Genomic DNA, 18,365 nt, shown 5'->3' with positions numbered 1-18,365 from the left:
AATGAGTGTAAATCCCGACTTGACGCTGCGTGGCAGGAGGTGAAGTCACCTCCTACATGCACAGAGGGAACGGTATATTCCAATTCAAATCAGTACTCACAGACACACCAGAAAGAGCTGCCCCTGTCCAATATGCCTACACGCACAGATCCATCGTCGTTGTTAACCAGCAGAGTGTAAATTGCAGACCACATTAGCAGGCTCTCTGTGTGGTGTTCTGATGAATATATATTCATTACAGCCCACACCAGCAGATCCCTTCACCATTTCACAGATGGGTGGTCAGGGTCACCTTTGCTACCTGGCTCCTTTTGCTGCCACAGCTTTCTTTCTCATTTCTCTCTTACGTGCCCATTACTTTTTCTCTCTATAGCCATCTCTATCTCTCCTCTTTCTATCAGTGCTTCTCTGTGGTTTTCATTTCTTTGTCAAAGCTTGGGAGTCTTCTGATTATAGTCATGGCTTGTCTTGGTCAAGTCCTCAGTGTGGTGGGGGAAAGGGAATGGATACAATTAGATTAAAATGAAATTTGGTCCATTCATTCACCAGTTCACTGGTTTTTCCTCCACATAAGTAAATTTTACACAGAATTGATTTCAAATGTTGCTTTATGTTCTTGTTGCAGAAGGATATTTGCAGCTCAGTTGAGATATGCATTTGTAGCTTCCCAAATTAAGGCCAACGAGACAGAGTTTACTGCAAACAATAACTGAAATGGCACTCGGTAGAGCACATAACTCTGGCAAGGCCCAACAGTCTTATCAAAGCACAATTAAATTAACTAGAATTGGACTTTCATTTGGAACTGCACCAAAATACACAAACTCATTGAGATCAGTCGCCTAAACACGCTTATTGTTTCCATTAAGATCCATGAATTATTCTCTCGGAGGTGAATGTGAATAAAACCAAAGAAATCCTGGATCCGTCTCCTGATCTGGATCCACACTGAAATTTAATGGGGTCTTTTCTGACCCATACAACATCTTTCCACCAAGGTTTGCAGTACTATTCTGTTCAGTAGTTTTTGCATAAACTTGCTTATAACTAAAGACACAAACCAACAAACAAACAAACAGGAATGAAAACATAACCTCTGTTATGTCACCCTCTACGACAACCAATCCAATTAAGTATGAACGTAATTAAAGCAATATTGATGTAACAGGTTTAAATGTTTATTGAGACCTGTGTTGCTCCTGCTCTTCTTGCTGCTCTTGGAGCTCCGTCTGGAGGAGGTGGTGACTGTGCTGTGTTCGCTGAGGGAGTCCTGAGCAGAGGAAGTGCTTCCTGTGTTCTCGCTGCTGTCTCTCAGCATGCTCTCGTAGCCACTGCTGCCTCCACTGTGGTAAAACAGGGCCGTCTTCCCCATGGCCGGGGGGAGCTCACCACTGAGTACACTGCTGTTAGAGTCACAAATTAGATCACATTCAGTGGTTTGTTCAAAAATAAAATCTCTTATAAGGCAGGACCAGAAGTATTGTTTCAAAAAAGATGTTAAATTTCTCAATCAACTTGAGGTCCGACCTGTTGTCGCTGGCATGGCCGCTGCTGCATCGCTGAGGTTTTCTAGGGGCTGTGATCTTGCTGTAGGGAGAAGGCAGCGTTTGGACCACTGCTGCTTTCTCCTCACCCAGACCACCACCTCCTGCTACACCTCCTCCTCCACTGAGTAAAAAAAAAAAATTCAGGTATTACTACAAACTGCATTTAAACACACTGAAAATATGTCTGAAAGCTATAAATTGTCACTTGCACATCATATAAATCAATAAAATCCTTTTACACAACCTAAAACGTAAAGTCAAACAGATTCACCTTGCTCCTCCAACTCCTCTTTCCTCCCCAGCATCAGTGCTTCCTCCCTGTGCATGACTCCTGGAACGGGAGCCTGCACTTCCTTGGAGGAGCTCTGAGATACGACCGTTGACAGCTCTCAGAGGGAGCTTGGCGGCCAGGCTTCCCCCTCGACTGCGGCTTAGAGACTGGGTAGACCAGGATACAGGGGAGGGTCCCTGCTGCTGCAGAGGAGCCTGCACTGAGCTCTGGGGCTGAGGAAACAGATAAAGGACTCAGGTGGACGGCAGAAGAAACAGAGGTCATGGTGTATTTTTGAATTATGTGCAGTGAGTTGTTGATGAATGTGTTCTGTGTTTCTTCTTGTATACAATGTAAAGTGCCAACAGAAGAAGGTCCCAGAGTTGGTGCTAAAACTTATCACATGGTTCCTCTAGTTTGGCTAATGTAGTTTAACAGTGTTAAAATGGGTAAACGTGTTAATTTACTGTTAAGAAGAATTCTTACTTTTCCATTAGGAGGAAGGCTGGAGCTGCGGCTGGTGGTTTGGCTCAAAGACTTGGTAGAGAAGCTCAGAGTCTTGGTGCTGGAGGCAGACAGACTCCTGGTTTTGGGACTACTGGTCATCAGCAGTTTATTCACAGCTGAGATTTTTGACTGGCCACTGGTTTTGGCTGGTGACTGTGGAGCGCTGCTGGGACCAGGACTGCCACTGAAACCGGGATTGGTCATGTTTGCAGTGGGAGAAGAAACTGATCCAGCCCGGGTGAGGCTGCGTCCAGTGCGAGGCATGGTGCTGTCCCCCCTAACTCCTCCTCCTCTCAGGCTCTCGCCCCTCTCCAGGGAGAAGCAGTCATAATGGTGGGAGCCACCATGGGAGCTGTGTGCCCGACCCAGTGAGTTGGTTCTGTTCGCAAGCTGTTCCAACTTGGCGCTGAAAAGTCTACTGCTGTCTATGCTGGAGCCTCGTTGTCTGGTGGCAGACACATCATCTACTAAACTGCCAATTAATGAGACTCCATGACTGGGTTGGTGAAGAGGGCTGGCCGCCCTGCTGCGCTGGTCAAGGCTGGACTTCCTTACCGGTGGCAGCGGTGGGATCCCACCCTTCTTGTGGGAGAAAAAGCCCTGTTTCCCAGTTGATCCCCGGCGATCAAGTGTAGCGCGGGGACTACAGGGAGTTGAAGTTGTGACGCCGAGGTTGCGGTACTCAATTCCATTGTCTAAGCCATCATGTCGGTTAAGACGATGCCAGCCGCGGGGAAGACTGGAAGTACGGTGGATATCTGGGCTGTACATAGTGAGGCACTCTCCCTGGGCAACAACAGCAACCATCTCACAACCATCCACCACTCTCTTATTAAAGGAATCTGGAGGCGATACAACCTCACCACCTGAGCTAGAGCTGTAATGATCCACACCTGGTTATGGAACAAGGAGAAAACATTTGATTCAAGAAATTCCCACAAATCTTTTACTTCAAATGCATTAATACTTATACTCACCATACTTGTAGAAGCCCTGGTGGTCTCCGGCCCCAGCGCCACCCTGACACTTTACATGGTCTGCTTCCCTTTTCTCTGGCTTCACTTCACACAAATACTCCCCGAACCCCGCCTCCTCCATGCCTCGCTTCAACCAGGGGTCGTCAAAGCTCATCTCACTGGAAATCGAGGCTAAAAGTGGTGCATTGAATTTGCTTGTATCTTTCATTAAGCTCATCTTGGTAGGTGAGGAGAGCAGGGTTGGTTCTTGGATCATCATGGGTTTGACAGCCACACATTGGTGAATGCTCATTGTGGTCTTGAAAGGTGATAGGCTACTGGGTCCTACCAGAATCTGAATGTTAGTTTTAGCCATGGAGGGTGGCATTTTCCTCAGCCTGTCTTTGGTTCCTTTATCACTGCCGTTGTCTTGCAGCACCACCTCTCCTTCCAGACTCCCTCTCCTTGGGCTGCCACAGGTTTCATATTCAACGAGACCCTCGACTCCAGAGCTCTGGCTGGGATCAGGTTCGGCTAAGGCCTCCCCTTGCTGGCTCTGAGACTGGCTGAAGCTGTGAAGAGACTGATCGGCATCACTGCCAAGGCTCAGATCGCTCACCCAGGAGGACATGGGTGAACCACAGTTAGACATCACTGTGGCTAAGGCTTCACCTTCTATCCGCAACTTGGCCATTGCCACCTGAAATCCAAAAGAAAGCAATTAAGGATTTAAGACCCATATGCCAAATTAGTTTCTTTAAATTCAAGGCAAAGTCAGTCACACTTACCTCTGCCATTGCAACAACCTCTGTAACCCCTGAGGTTACTGCCAGACCTGCAGGTAAGGGATAATCCTGCACAGCTGTATTCTCAGCAGCACCACTGATGATGTTGAGGGGCTGAGAGCCTGAGGTGAGGGCAGTGAGAGAGCCACATTCGCTGTTGAAGCTGATGATGCTGGATGGAAGACAGGTCAGGCCCTGTGTTTCCATGAGAGCTGCAATGTCAGGGTCCTCCTGCCCAGAAACCACAGTGTACACCAGTACATCCTCCCCAAGTGAGAGAGGTGCAAGTGTTCCTACAGACAGAGCTGCCTCTGAGGCTACAGATGGAGGAGAGAGAAAAGAGATTTTTCAATTTCTTAGCCATTTGGTGTTTACATGTGTCTAACTTCTTTTTCATCATAACTTCAAGGGCTTGAATGTGACTCATCATTCACTTATCCTTGTATTAAAAATAGCAGTTTTACTGCAGCTCACCATCCTTGAGTGTGTCCATGGGTATAGGTGGTACATCATCGTCACACAGTGTCTCAGCCGAGCCCAGGCTGGCAGACAGAGAAGGAGTTGGCTCTCGAACTTGTGGGCTCATGCCCACAGGAGACGTTCTGTACAGAATTGACTCTGTGGAGGAACGGCCACTGTCTGCGGCCAAACTGTCTGCAGAATCACAAACACACATTTGGCGTTGTAATCCATTTTCTTTTCCAAGTGCAGAATATGTGCACCTGATGGTGCACTGGTAAATTTAGGAAATTAGGAAATTGGCATCAGATTATGATTCAAGTTTCAGACCCCCCATTGTTATGGAGTTAAACTATTTAATATGCCAAAGTGTTTGCCATCATTGTACAGTTGTTGATATTAAACAGCAATAAAATTATAACGCATATGATGAACTACTTTTGGTGGGGAGAGTGCAACTTAAACTTAAACGGGGCATCATTTGTTCAGAATAAGAAGAGACAACTGAAGAGGGATATATGAAAATAGAAACAAAACATATGAACAAAAATCAATCAAGAAATCAAATATGTATTTCAGTGTTTCATGTTAAATATATTTCTGAAGTAAAAATACATACTGTCAGACATCAGAGCCTCTGTGGCCTGGCCATCTTGAGCCAGAGTGTGCGACGACAGGGGGGGCGTTGCCGGCATCACGCCCTTCTGGGTGTACACTTTGCACCGCTGTGATGGAGAGGACGGAGGCCTGAGGAGAAATACAAGAATCAAACATCATGGAGCCAGTCTTTGTTTATTAGTCTACATGTAACTCGTGTGATGCTGCTTATGGTTTGATTTAGCTATAAAAGAAACATTAGGAAGAATTTTTTGTGTTATTATTTCAAGGTTTTCCAAATGCAGTTCATGTGTTGGCCACCTATAGTCTGAGGTTTTGGTCAGGCTGGCGATGCCGAGGCGTGGTGATCCTAGTGCACGTGCCTTTCCCTCAGCGTTAACGCCCACATTCAGACTCTCATGGCTGTAAAAGAGACAGACACCAAGAAAGACATCATGTCAGCTGAGATCAAGTACATTCCAGAGGCTAACAGCATCAGCTAGAAAAGGTCTAAATTCTTTTTTCTTGAGGGTCCACACCGGGTCTGACCTCACCTGTCGTGAAGTTGTGAGCCCTTGACCCTGTGCAGGGGGTTGGAGGTGATGCTGCTGCTTCCAGTGACACTCCAGGTACTAGTGACTATGGAGGAACCAGAAGTCTGAGCCAGGCTGTGGATCATAGTCTGGGCCAGTTCTGCCTCCTCCACCACCTCCTTGATCTCCTGCAGCTGCTGGTCATTGGTTCTCCTCCTGGAGACCGGTGCTGCTGAGGTGAAGGAGAACTGCACGCTGCCTTCTACGGCACACGCAGAGCCTGGAGATGATGAACATTAACAGTGGTTGAATAACAAGTGTACATTTGGAAGCCTTCATAGCCAGTTTGTTGTCCAAGTTATTAGGGTTTATAAGTACATTACACAGGGATACAATATTGATATACATCATATGTATGAAATTAAAAGTGTTTACCTGTTTTGGCTTCTGTATCCAACAGGGCAGCAGAGCCAGGAGCAGCAGGAGCTGGGGTTGGAACAGATGAAGATACACATGGCTCTTGTTTGGCACCTTGTTTGTTCGCTGGAACCTCTTCAAAGGGGAACTTTGCCACCTGAACGAAGGGTTAGAGTCATGGATGAAAAACAGCCGACCTTGTTTTTCACATGAGATTTACTACTGTTTGATTTGTACGGTGGGCTTGAGTGCTCAACTCACTACAATATCACAAAACACGTGCAAATAGACAAAACACATGCAAATGGCGAAAACATTGTGTTGTGAGTATTTGGTTCTGTTGTGAGTATTTACCACATGTTTTATATTGGCTGCACTTGTGTTGTCAAACTGATGAAGATGTTTGTGTTGTGTGTGTGTGTTGAGCTCTCAGGGCCACAGTAGATTTAAGACAAATAAAATACTTTCCACATATGTCACTTTAACTTCAAAATAAAAGCACAATGTTATCCAAGAGAACATCACTGGTGATGGATGAGAACAAATCACTTGAGTCATTTACAATATGTGACATGTACAAACAGTTAGAAATAAGGCTTTTTCAATTTGTAGACAAATGAAATATGCCTCTTTAAATTGAAAGAAAATTGCCACAGTGAACACAAGCTGTAAACAGCAATCATTTGTCCATTTGAATAATGTTCATTATAACAATCAATCTGTCAAACTTTCAATATACAATGTTATTGTTGTTATTACTGTGATTTACTCTGATTTGCATACCAGTCTATGTTGTCATCTCTGGAATATCTAGCTGTTGTTTTTCCTTGCATAATAGGACAGAAAAGTACCTCCTCGCTCCCATCAATGCAGTCCAGTCGCTCCTGCAGCTCGGCAAAGGTGTTGCACTTCAGGCACTCCCCTCCTTCCTCTGGGACAGGGGCCAACGGCTGCCCAAGCAGTGACGGAGAGGCCTGAGATGGGCCACTGGGCTGGTCCTCCTGCTGACACTGCACCTGTCGGAGCAGAAGTCACTCAGAAGTAAGTCTTATCTTTCTTCAGAGCAAACTTCTGAATTGTCTGAACACTGTAGTTGTTGCGGTAATTTACCTTGTTCTGGACTCCAGCTGTCTGACTTTGACTTTGTGTTTGATGCTGCTCTGGCGCTTTTCCTCGTAGCAGAGCAGGAATAATTGGGACAAACTCTGGCGGTCCCTCGTTGTCCGTCAGCTCCCTGTCCGACACCGCCGCTCCATTTGGGCCCACATAGATGACTGTGTCACAGGACTGTTCGCTGCTTGAATACTCGTCGGGATCGCTGGATAGTCGCAGCAGTGGAAGGTCAGAGTCCGTGTCACCACGCTGATGAAAAGGACGCAGATGGGTGGGACGCCGCATGCGGCCCTCCTCACAGGAGCTCTCTCCTCCAGAGGAGCTGGAGGTGTACTGCTGCGGAGAGAGGGAAGACAGGGGAAGTCAGAGAGCGAATATTCACTATTTTTTTGATTTGCAGAGCCTTTAATTGACAGTTCACTCTGGAGAGAGTGACTCAACCCCTTTTACGCCTGCTGAACAGTTTTGAGATAAGTGAGCATGCACACTCTGGGCACACGTGGTTTTGATGGAAAAGGGAGAGGAGGTGATAAAATGTGTGGTGTTGAAATACAGTCAGCACAAACAAAGTATTTTTAACTTGTTGGTCACGTTAAACCTAGATTTTCAAACGAACCCTCATCAATAAAATATTATGCAATGCAATGATAAGATTATGTGCAGGATGTGCATGTTTCATTATAAGCATGGTATGGACACTGATTAAAAGTGAGTCAAGTGTCCATTTGTTCAAGTTATTTTACCTGGGACTGTAGGTTTTAGTTTTATGTGATTAAAATAAATGATCTCCCAATTTCAACGAAGCATCAAGGTTCGATCAAAACTCACCACGGTGACTTTAGTCTTCTTCTTTTTCATGCGAAGGACCCGGGAAGCAATCTGGATGGTGGAGAGGGTTTCTGAGAAATCTCTGGGTGAGGCAGAGATGTGAGCAATCATGGTGGTCCGGCAGTTCATGTTGCCTAGCGACTCTCTTAGCAACATGGTCAGCTTGCTGTCCCTGGAAACGCACATACATTGAGACATGAGCACTGAAGACAGGTTGGAAAACACACACAGATTTTAGGGCATGTGACAAAACAGTTTTTCCGACACCCACAGGTGACTGATTATTAAAAGCTTGTTTATTGTGGTTGAAGTCTATGTCACAAGCTGACATATTTATTTAAATGAAGCTAAAAGATCCACAAGGCTAAGTTGATGTTGACTATTGATTGTTTATTGATTAATGCTGCAAGATGATATGAAAGGCTGCTATTTCAGTCTAAAGCTCAGGAAGTCTTAGAAGAGGCACTCTGAATATTACAGTCTAATATTGGGAGATAATCTAGCTCCCAAAGTGATTTTACAGCAGATGAGGGAGAAAAACTAGGCTGTATGTTTAAGAAAAGACTTTCCTGGGTGGGCTACTGCAATCATTCATAACCTTGTGTGCGTGTGTTTGTGTGTGTTTGTGTGTGTGTGTGTGTGTGTGTGTGTGTGTGTGCATGCCTGAGGCCTGCAGGCTGACAGTGAGTACAGCTCCTCTGTGGCTCAATACCTCATGCTGCTGTCCCCCTTTTCAAGAAACACAGCCTGCAGGCATGTCTCCTCACACACACACACACGCACACACACACATACACAAACATACTCCTTTCTTGACCTCCTCTTTCTCATCGATGCTTCCCTCCTCTCCTCCCTCGTCGTCTTTCCTCAGTGTGCCGCCTCAGGCTTCAACAAACCCTCTTCTCTCTCTCGCTCTCTCTCTCTCGATCCATCTCTATCTCTCTGTATCTCGCCCTAAGATTAATGTAGGTAAATTCATGACTCATGCAGGAGTCATTTGCATGTTAATTCAAGTGCTGATACCCTGCTGTTGGATAAGATCTCACACTTCTGCCTGTGGTAGAGTTATTACCAGAGTTCTATCAGGGAGGACTGCTGAATGTAACAAGATGCTCTCTTTTCAAACTAGACTTGTACTATGGATGGCTGAACAAATAAATTACGACAATCTAGAAATTTGGGACTGTGATTTTGGAGGATAGAAACTGTGAATGTGTCCCTAAAGAGACGTCAGTCAAAAACTGTTGGGAGTTTAATGACTGAAGGGAGAAAGAGAGAAATGGTCTGATTTTGGAAAAGGAGCTGTAGTGAGTCCCTGATGAGAACGGTTGAATGTGCTAAGAGCCTTTATTGTCTCTGAAACATTTGTCTTGCAAGATTGTTGGCAATTTGGGATCACACTGAGATACTTGGATTCTTGCAGGAGCCATAATGCTGAGTTTGTGGTGACAGACAACTGTCGGCCTGTGCGGCAATGTACAAACACACTTCATGTCCAAACTTTTAGGGATCAGCTGGCATAAAGTCATCCGTTACCCAGCAACAGTCAGGCTAGGATTATGAGAACAGGATGAGACCCTAATCCCAAAGTACTGAAGCGCTGGAAGACAAGCTCAGCATGTAACTGTGATGAAATGAATGGAGAAGAGTTCTTTGAAGACATTTTTAGTTTTTTCATTGCTCCCAATGATGTTAGGTCACAGGAAGCCTAAATATCTGCAATAATGTTGCTTTGCTTTCTAGGGATGGCAAAGTCTGTCCACTGAAATATCTTAAATCTACCAACTGGATCACCATAGAAATATGTGCTTATAGACAGAGAGTTAATTCTAGCCTCAGATTTTGGTTTACGTAGCTGTTTTTCTGTAATATTATGGGATGGATTGCCATTAAATTATGCAAAAATATCCATCATACCTCAAGGATGAATTCTACTGACTAAATTTGTGCATTTATTTAAGTACATCTACAAGATGAAAAAGCACAAATATTGGTATAATTGTCTTCATGCATCATAATGTGTGTTGGTGGACAGATTTGTGTAGTTTGAGATCAAAATGAATTGCAAAGTTGGATATAGAACGACCCATTATTACTGATTGTAATAATAACGTATCCTTCCATTCATTCATTACCTGTACCACTTAACCTCTGAGGGTCATGGAGGTGGCCAATCCCAGCTGACATTAGGTTAGACACACAGAGAGACTCCAGGCAAGCTTTGATTCAAACTGGGAACCTTTTTGGCGTGAGGCATCTACCATGAGGCATCTACTGAATCATCCACCATAAGACATCCGTCTATAAAACATGTCCGTATCCCCTCACCTTCTGACACCAGTCTCTAATGCCAAAGCAGACTCAGCACAGCTTTGCCTAAAGCTTCAGTGTTGGTTGCAGCTTGTTTTGCAATGTAAATGCAAAAGCTGGTGATTAAATTAACCCAGCAAGGAGCAGAGCGCTAGACAGCCTTAAGGAGAGAGGCAGAGCAAGGAGGAAGGAGGAAAGAAAAGAGGGATTAAATGAGGAGAAAGGAGAATGGGGACACACTGCTTGAGCATAATAAATGTTACCACATCAATTATGGTATCTTTCTGCTGTGGGTATTTAAATTTTCTACCCGCTTTGCTGTTTACTTTGTCTCTGACTCTGTCTGTATATCTACATCTCTCCTCTCTCTTCTCTCCTTTCCTCTCGTTGCCATTCACTTAACCAGCAAAATAAATGTGATGAATATGGAACAGCAGCTGTTGTTGTTTATAACATTAAGTCCCCAAAACCTGAAGCAGCTTAGGAGATCTGTCATCCCTTTTCCTTTCCTCTTCTCCTGCTTTCCTCCTCTCCTCTCCTCTCCTCACACACACACCTGCACATACCACCTTACTTGTATGGGATGTGTTTGCTGCCGTTGACCAGGGCCAGGATGACATTGCCGAGGGCGGATAAAGAAAGGCACAGTGGGGCTGAGCTGGGTGAGGAGTTCTCCCTGCTCTTCCCACCTCCACCTCCTCCAAGTACTTTGACGTCACAGCTGCCAAGGTCCAGCAGATGGAGGCGACTGCGACCTCCAGACACTGGCAAAGTAAAAAAAAAATGGGCGGAGGAGAATGGATGAGGAAAGAGAGAGGACAACAAGTCAAGCAAACATTAAAATTAATTTGTTAATTATGTGTTAATCTTTCACAAATCTGGTTTAAAATTTAGAAGGTGCTCAATACAGAGATCAGCTGAATCTTGATGTAAGAAACAACCTTTAGTCTGAATGATCAAATTAAACTGGCAACACAGCTGCTGCAGCAGATGTAAACATTTCCTCTTAATAGTTATTTCAACTATCAATACTTATATATGGATTTGATGTATAAACCAGTAGGGAAATTAGTGAGTGCATATGTCCACCAAGGCCCAACAGTCACCATATGAAACCACGTTTAAATTTGCTGGATCCAGATTTTAATTTGAAAAGTAAATACCAGAGCCCTACACATGCCTGACTTTTAAAAATCAAGACCCATTCATTAATCTCAAACAAATCAAGATGTTCCAAAACACTCTGTTACAGAAAGTGGAAAATAATTCCTGTGCTCCAAAATTCAATGGGTTCTTTGCTGACCCATACCACTTCCCTCCAACAAGAAGATTTTGCGTGATTCTGGATCACCAACAATAAAACAGAAATGCAGAGAAAAATATAATCTCCTTGGTAATAATCACATGCATGAACGTTACAGTACACTGTGTATGAAATACTTTTTCAAGTCAACAATCTGTCATAAATTTACACACATTCTCTGCTGTAGTAAGTTCATCATTCTTTTAAAAAAAAGCCCCTCAATATACTCATTTGTATAAAGAGCTGAATTAATCCAAAATATGAGTTTGAGTTGTGTCTGTAGCAACATACTGGGAATCACAGTTCTGTCAAGGTTAAGGCGAACTGTAATTACAGGTGTGAGCGGAAACAGTGTCTGTTCCCACATTGGTTTGTTTATGTCTTTTATATACATCCACATTGCCTGTATGGGATATCCCTGCCTCTCTATTTCCCATACTTATTCAAACTCTCTCACACAGCTACAGTCTCACACACACACACACACACACACACACACACACACACACACACACACACACACATACATATGCACTAACACTAATTATTATCAATGATATTTTCATCAGACATCTGTCACAGTCTGTCTGTGTCAAACACACAAAGAAACCACCCCTACATTATCACTTGGTTATTCGGACAGACATGAGTGAATGTGTGATGTGACTGTGAATTAATCCAACCACAGAATCTATATGAGGATCATACAGTGTGTGAGGGGTCTGTCTACAACTCTGTCATGAATTCTGACGCTTGTGTTCCTTGTTTATCCATAATGACTACAGGTGAATGGATTGATCTGCCACTCATTATTGTTTACATCCACTCTTTGCTGCTTTGAGGTATTAATGTATTAATAGCAGCAGCATGTTAGTGATTATTACAGTAGGTAAAGTGTGATATGATAACAACAGTGTTGAGTGTAGTGTCTGCCGCAGTAGAGGTGCAGTAGCTAGGACAGTTTATTGTTGTTGTTATCAGTAATAACAGTAATGAGAGTAATGACAGTGTTTAAACAAACAGTACTTACTCCCTCCTTTTCCTGTCTTCTCCATACGATACTGGTATATGTGTAAGGTAAACAGCATGTGTGAGTTCCTGTGCTCTTCCTCTGTGGTGTTGGAGTGTTGCCTGCTGTGACGAGCTGCTATGGCGGCATCCAGAAACCAGGCGGCCTTCTCTGGGGTCGGAGCACGCAATTCAGACTGGTTCTGGAGCTGGGAAGAAAAAGACAGACAACTTAACTGAGGTAGATATGTCCAGATGCTGATCATATTGTACTTATTGGTATAATCCAATAAGGCATTTTTATTTGTGTATAGGTATGGGAGAAAGAGATGGAGGGATAGAGAGAAAGGGAGTGCAACTGAGAGAGAGAGAGAGAGAGAGAGAGAGAGAGAGAGACGTTGTGTGTGTGTGTGTGTGTGTGTGTGTGTGTGTGCGCGTGTGTGTGTGTGTTTGTGTGTGTGTGTGGTACTGCAGGCTATCATTACTGATGAGATTATGTCAGATTAGTTAAGGATTACACTGATGTGCTTGTATCAGACCCTGTAATCCTATAAGCATATACAATAACCCCCCCCCCCACACAGACACACATTATGATGAAACAAAACGTTGATGATGGTGATTGTGATTAGAAGGTCGTGTAAGGAGCCTTTTGTTGTCTAAAAAAATGCTCATAAATGTGGATCATTAAACCATCAGTAAATACCAAATTAAAATATGTTCACACTCTCTGTAAGAGTTCAGGTTACTCGTCCGTTAATTCTTTTCTTTGATCCTGACTCAGCAAGTCGGACAGAATTAGCTGGCTTTCGACCTGATATTTTAATAAATTCTTCATGCAGTTTTGGATAAAACATCCCCAATAGCTTATGAACCTCTTAAACTTTATCTGCTGCTCCAGTGTGTGTGTGTGTGTGTGTGTGTGTGTGTGTGTGTGTGTGTGCGTGCCTGCATGCATAGTAGCTAAGACAACAGAGAACTGCCTGAGGCTAAAAAAAGACAAAGCCTGAGGCTGTGCATATATATAGAGGATTGAATCTATTTCAGCCACATTACATAAACCAAGGTAAATGTCAGCTGCAATATGTTTAAATGTGTGTGTGTGTGTGTGTGTGTGTGTACCTGCATGCCACAGATGGGGTCCTCACACAGGTACACTCCAGGTGACTGTCCATCCTGTAAACTGCCTGTGGCCACTTCAGACAGCAAGTCCTTAAGGTTCTCCTCTTTTCCCCAAACCTACACACACACACAAACGCACACACACGCACACATGCACATATACGCACAGTTGATTTATGACTAAATGTGGTCAGACCATACAGGCAATGCTTATTAAAGTGCAATAATTACATGTGATGGCAAGTCAACAATTAAAATATTACACTTTGACATTCCTCTATTAGCACTATAGTCTCCAAAGGGGACAGATAGTATTCTCCCCCCTTCATTGTCTGGATCAGTAATGGCACCAGTTAAACTCTGCCAGGAACGTTTTAAATTGAAGTCTTATTGGAGGCACTGACCTCGACTGCAGAGACACGAACAGAGAAGCGTGCTCCTGTTTTCTCCTTTCTCTCATTGATGAGTTTAAAGAGCCAGGAGATGGCACAGGGGATTATACCCAGAGTCTGAAGAGAGTCATCGCGACCAATCATTGTGTAGGATTTACCTGAAAGACACAAAACAAGGTTCATCAAAAAAGAGCATATTGAAAAAAAAGACTTGCAGGAAGTCAAAGCACTTTGTATGAATAGATCAGTGTGTGATGTGTTTGAACATGCATATGCACATGGAGCATCCAGATATGTCCCTGTGGGTCACAAGATGATGATCCACACACACACACACACACCTGCTCTGATTGCCAGCAGTTGGAGATCAAACACACATCGACACAAAGCCATATGTCACACGTAACAATCACAACCGACTCAAACACTTATGCAGAAACAGAGGACATCAAAAGCCTTCTGCTGTGATGCAGGCTGGAGAAATGTGCATGATTTGTTCTGAGATGGGGACGGAGGGAAGGTTGTCAGCTGCACTATAATTCTACATTGTTCTCCCTCAGAGTTCCCTGGAGCACCGAGACGTAAAGGCCGATAAAACACAGGTACATTTCATGATCTGCCGCAAAAAAAAATCTAAAAACGGTTTGTGAATTATTAAACACAACCAAGCAAGAGGGCTGTGTTTTGGACAGAATGGGTTTATACCACTAGTGTTTATATTCCTGTTGAAACATCCACATTGTTCTACACAGAGACGTGAAATGTTGTAAAAATGCTTAATGTGGTGAATGGTTATATTAAAAGAACTTGTTTAAAGCAACACTGTGTCATTTACTTTGATTTACCTGCTTTTCAGTGGGTTTCTTTTTGTTTTACAAGTCAGATGGACTCCCCCAGTTCTAATGGCTCTATGAAGTATCACTACCACAACTGCAGAGCACTTTAACAACCCTCCTCCCTCTGTTTTTTTCTCCCTCTCTGGCTCATCTCTATGTGAGAGGGTCTTCAATTATATGTGTCTGGGAGTATATGTCGAGCTCTGCAGTGTTTCCTTCTCTTCTGGCTTCCACAGGCTGTCAAGACTCCACTAGCACCACATTGCAACTCAGTGATGCTCCGCTGCAGGCAATAAAGCCGTGTGTGTGTGTCCGTGTCTCTGTAGTTGATGTATATTCCCAGTAATTGGTCTCATCAAACAGAACTGCCGATACTGTCAGAGAGAAAGTGACCGGACTGAGAATGTGTGAGCAGCACTGTATCATGAGTTCAAAGACATGAGCACAAACGAGGCTACACACGCACACGCACACACGCACACAGACACACACACACACACACACACACACACACATCATTCCTAAAAGATGAACCGTTAAAGGCCTGTAATCCAATAACAGATATCAAAAACCATCAGACACAATTTAAAGCCAGAGGATTCAGTTACGTCTCTCAAGTTCATCCATTTATTTCAGGATCATTTGGGCTTTTATTAAATTTTCCCACTCAATGAAAAACTTGTTACCCTTTATGAATGTGTGCAAGTGTGTGTCTGAGTGTGTGTGTGTGTGTGTGTGTGTGAGTACTGTCTCGTTCCACATTTGTGTCTACAGCCAAGGGCCACAGAACCAGAGATAATTGCTCATGTGTTACTCTCCCAATTTTAATTAGAAAAAAAGTTAATGCTGTAATAATGCAGCCTTATTAAGACCCATGGCTTTAGGTGCAGCTATATCACACAGAATGATCTCAGCCATTAAACTGAAACCAGGAAGGTCAGGACCACTACACAGCATTAATATGACAGTAAAATTGATTGAAAGAACAAACTGTCTATGATGGATTTCTCCATTATGTAAAAGCTTTCGCACCATCAGAGCTGTAAAACTCAACAGTAGCATCCAACGCAATCGGACTCAGTCTGTTTTGGGGGTGTGTGTGAGGCATGATGTTTCCAGTCATATTATGCAGCATGAATCATCAGCATGAGTCATGACACAGTCGGCCTTTCAATGTGTCAATATTTGACAGCTCAGTGAAAACATGTGAATATGGTGATATGAACATCTTCACTATAAATGTTTGCAGATGTATCGGAGAGAGGGGAAACAAATCCAAATCTACATTTATTAGAATTTGTAGGAGGGGGAGTGAATAGTTTCTGTCTGTATGTTGTTCCTGCGATATGCTGTGACCTCCAGCTGGGATTGGCTCCGGTTGCCCCTCGACTCTCGAAGGATAAGCGATATAGATAATGGATGGTTATTTATATCTTCTTGTGCTTATCATGGCTGTTGTAGTTTGGTGCACTCAGGGTGTTCCAGTGCAATGATTGAGATTATTACCGACATTATGGACATGCTTACTTTTATAGCTTTTTGAATGTCTTCTTTTTGCAGAGAGTACCGAGCATGGAGTGTACAGCAGAGAGATGATAGAAAACAATGGGAAAGACAGGTGGAGAATGAAATGAAAGGTCCCCAGCCAGACATTGCAAATCTAAATTATTATCTATACTTTAATGTGTGTGTCTAAACTGCTACATGTCTACAATTGGACTGAATGCAAATTAAGCTGCACTTGTGGCTCAGAAAGTGGGGCGGGTCGTCTACTAACCAGAAGGTCAGTGGTTCAATCCCCAGCTCCTCTATTCTGAATGCCAAAATGTCCTTGGGCAAGACACTGAACTGAAGTGAGCTGAGCAGCTGCAGTGTGTGAGTAATGTGTGATAGAAAAAGGTGCAGTGTATAGAGGTGCTGTATGAATGTGTGTGTGAATGGATGAATGTGGCTTGTAATGTAAAGAGCTGAGTTGAGTGCTTGAAAAGTGTGGTGCAAAGCTGACAATTTACTCTCATGACTTAAATGTTATCATAACCAATGGAAATGACACCAAAAATACAATAATCACCTCTAACTGAGCACAGGCTCATGAGATTGACCAAAGCTACTACACATTTATAAATTTGATTACTTTGCAGATTTGGCCAAGAACAAACTCACTGAAACGGCAGCTTGCATGTTGGTTTACACATAAACCGTCATGACTGTTTGATCCAGGAAAAACAGAGCTCCCTGTTGAACTGCAGCATTTTAAATCTCTGCCAGCAGTTCAAGGGGACTTGGAAACTCCCAACTGGATATATGGAGATCACACGCTGAGCAGGATAATGCTGTTTGAATGTACAGGGATAAACACAACAGAGGTTGAAGAACATGTCGGTGCTAATGTGTGTGTGGTGGGTTTTTGTGTCACTGCATGTGTATGGGTTCAGACGTGTTGCAGTGAGAAGCGAGAGGTCCTGACCCTTTTTAAGACAGCTTCTCTAAAAACCCAGCTTCAGAGGGATTAGTGAGAGAGCGAGAAGAAGACAGAAACACAGACAGAGCGGAGTGAGAATGCTTTCAGCTTCAGCAGACACTAATCCTCCTCTTTCTCTCTCTGATAGACGAGGGCCAGCGGAGAGACAGCCAAGTGAAAGACTGACAACACTGGCGGTCAGACAGACACGCTGAAGATGATTCACAAGCTGCACACGCTCCGATGTTCCCAGCCCGTGTGCATGTGTGTGTGCGAGCGTTACCCAGCTTTGAGTGTCCAAAGCAGAAGACACAGCCATCTGCTCCATTCACCACCGACTGGATCACCTCGGCAACCGTTCCCGCACACACCTCAGCCTAGCAACAGGCAGATAGAGAGAAAGAGAGAAATTAAGTGACGGGTAGGGAGAGGGTTAATAAAACATCTATGATCCATTTGAGAACTGGTGCAATGGTTTTCGCCTCAGCCATTTAAAAATCTGATGGCAGCAGTGAGATACTGACTCTACTCATTCTGTACCATGAAAGATCTTTACATTTGAGTCACGCAAGGTTTATGCAGGCATCAATTTAAGACATTTTAAGACCATAATGAATAACACTATTCTGTAAAGTGCCCGGAATTACACATTTCCTCATAATCGAAGGTAAGGTGAAGTAGCCAAGTAGAGAATAACTCTCGAAACACCAAGTTATCTCTTAACCTACAGGCAGAGACAGTAGGTACCCATCATCTTTCCCACATCCAAACCAAGTGTCCTGAAATCAATTCTGACTGGCATATTTGTAGACTACTCATTATAAGTACCACGTTTATCTTGTTAATAACTCTATCACAGCATGTAATATCTTTATAACATTAAAAACTATGCAAGTGCGAGGGAAGTGTTTTAAATGAAC

The 18,365-nt window shown here is 43.6% G+C and overlaps 1 protein-coding gene across 1 annotated transcript in view; it reads right to left on the bottom strand.

Annotated features, from left to right (window-relative positions):
• The window catches only part of kif26ba (kinesin family member 26Ba), a 79,469-nt gene that overhangs the window by 8,718 nt on the left and 52,386 nt on the right, over positions 1-18,365 (bottom strand). The window contains exons 7-25 of the mRNA XM_069522245.1: positions 17,729-17,822; positions 14,161-14,306; positions 13,757-13,873; positions 12,657-12,843; positions 10,898-11,087; positions 8,014-8,185; positions 7,183-7,521; positions 6,924-7,088; positions 6,091-6,229; positions 5,677-5,935; positions 5,444-5,545; positions 5,145-5,272; positions 4,541-4,720; positions 4,070-4,383; positions 3,303-3,981; positions 2,305-3,218; positions 1,819-2,051; positions 1,528-1,668; positions 1,189-1,403 (exon numbers count right to left, since the gene is read on the bottom strand). Of these exons, the coding sequence (XP_069378346.1) occupies positions 1,189-1,403; positions 1,528-1,668; positions 1,819-2,051; positions 2,305-3,218; positions 3,303-3,981; positions 4,070-4,383; positions 4,541-4,720; positions 5,145-5,272; positions 5,444-5,545; positions 5,677-5,935; positions 6,091-6,229; positions 6,924-7,088; positions 7,183-7,521; positions 8,014-8,185; positions 10,898-11,087; positions 12,657-12,843; positions 13,757-13,873; positions 14,161-14,306; positions 17,729-17,822 (4,714 nt within the window). The remainder of the gene's footprint in view (positions 1-1,188; positions 1,404-1,527; positions 1,669-1,818; positions 2,052-2,304; positions 3,219-3,302; positions 3,982-4,069; positions 4,384-4,540; positions 4,721-5,144; positions 5,273-5,443; positions 5,546-5,676; positions 5,936-6,090; positions 6,230-6,923; positions 7,089-7,182; positions 7,522-8,013; positions 8,186-10,897; positions 11,088-12,656; positions 12,844-13,756; positions 13,874-14,160; positions 14,307-17,728; positions 17,823-18,365) is intronic.

Source organism: Paralichthys olivaceus, chromosome 1 (genome assembly GCF_024713975.1).
Source record: "Paralichthys olivaceus isolate ysfri-2021 chromosome 1, ASM2471397v2, whole genome shotgun sequence".
Classification (NCBI taxonomy): Eukaryota; Metazoa; Chordata; class Actinopteri; order Pleuronectiformes; family Paralichthyidae; genus Paralichthys; species Paralichthys olivaceus.
The sequence above is the reverse complement of the archived record's forward strand: the minus strand, read 5'-3'. Positions and strand labels throughout refer to the sequence as shown.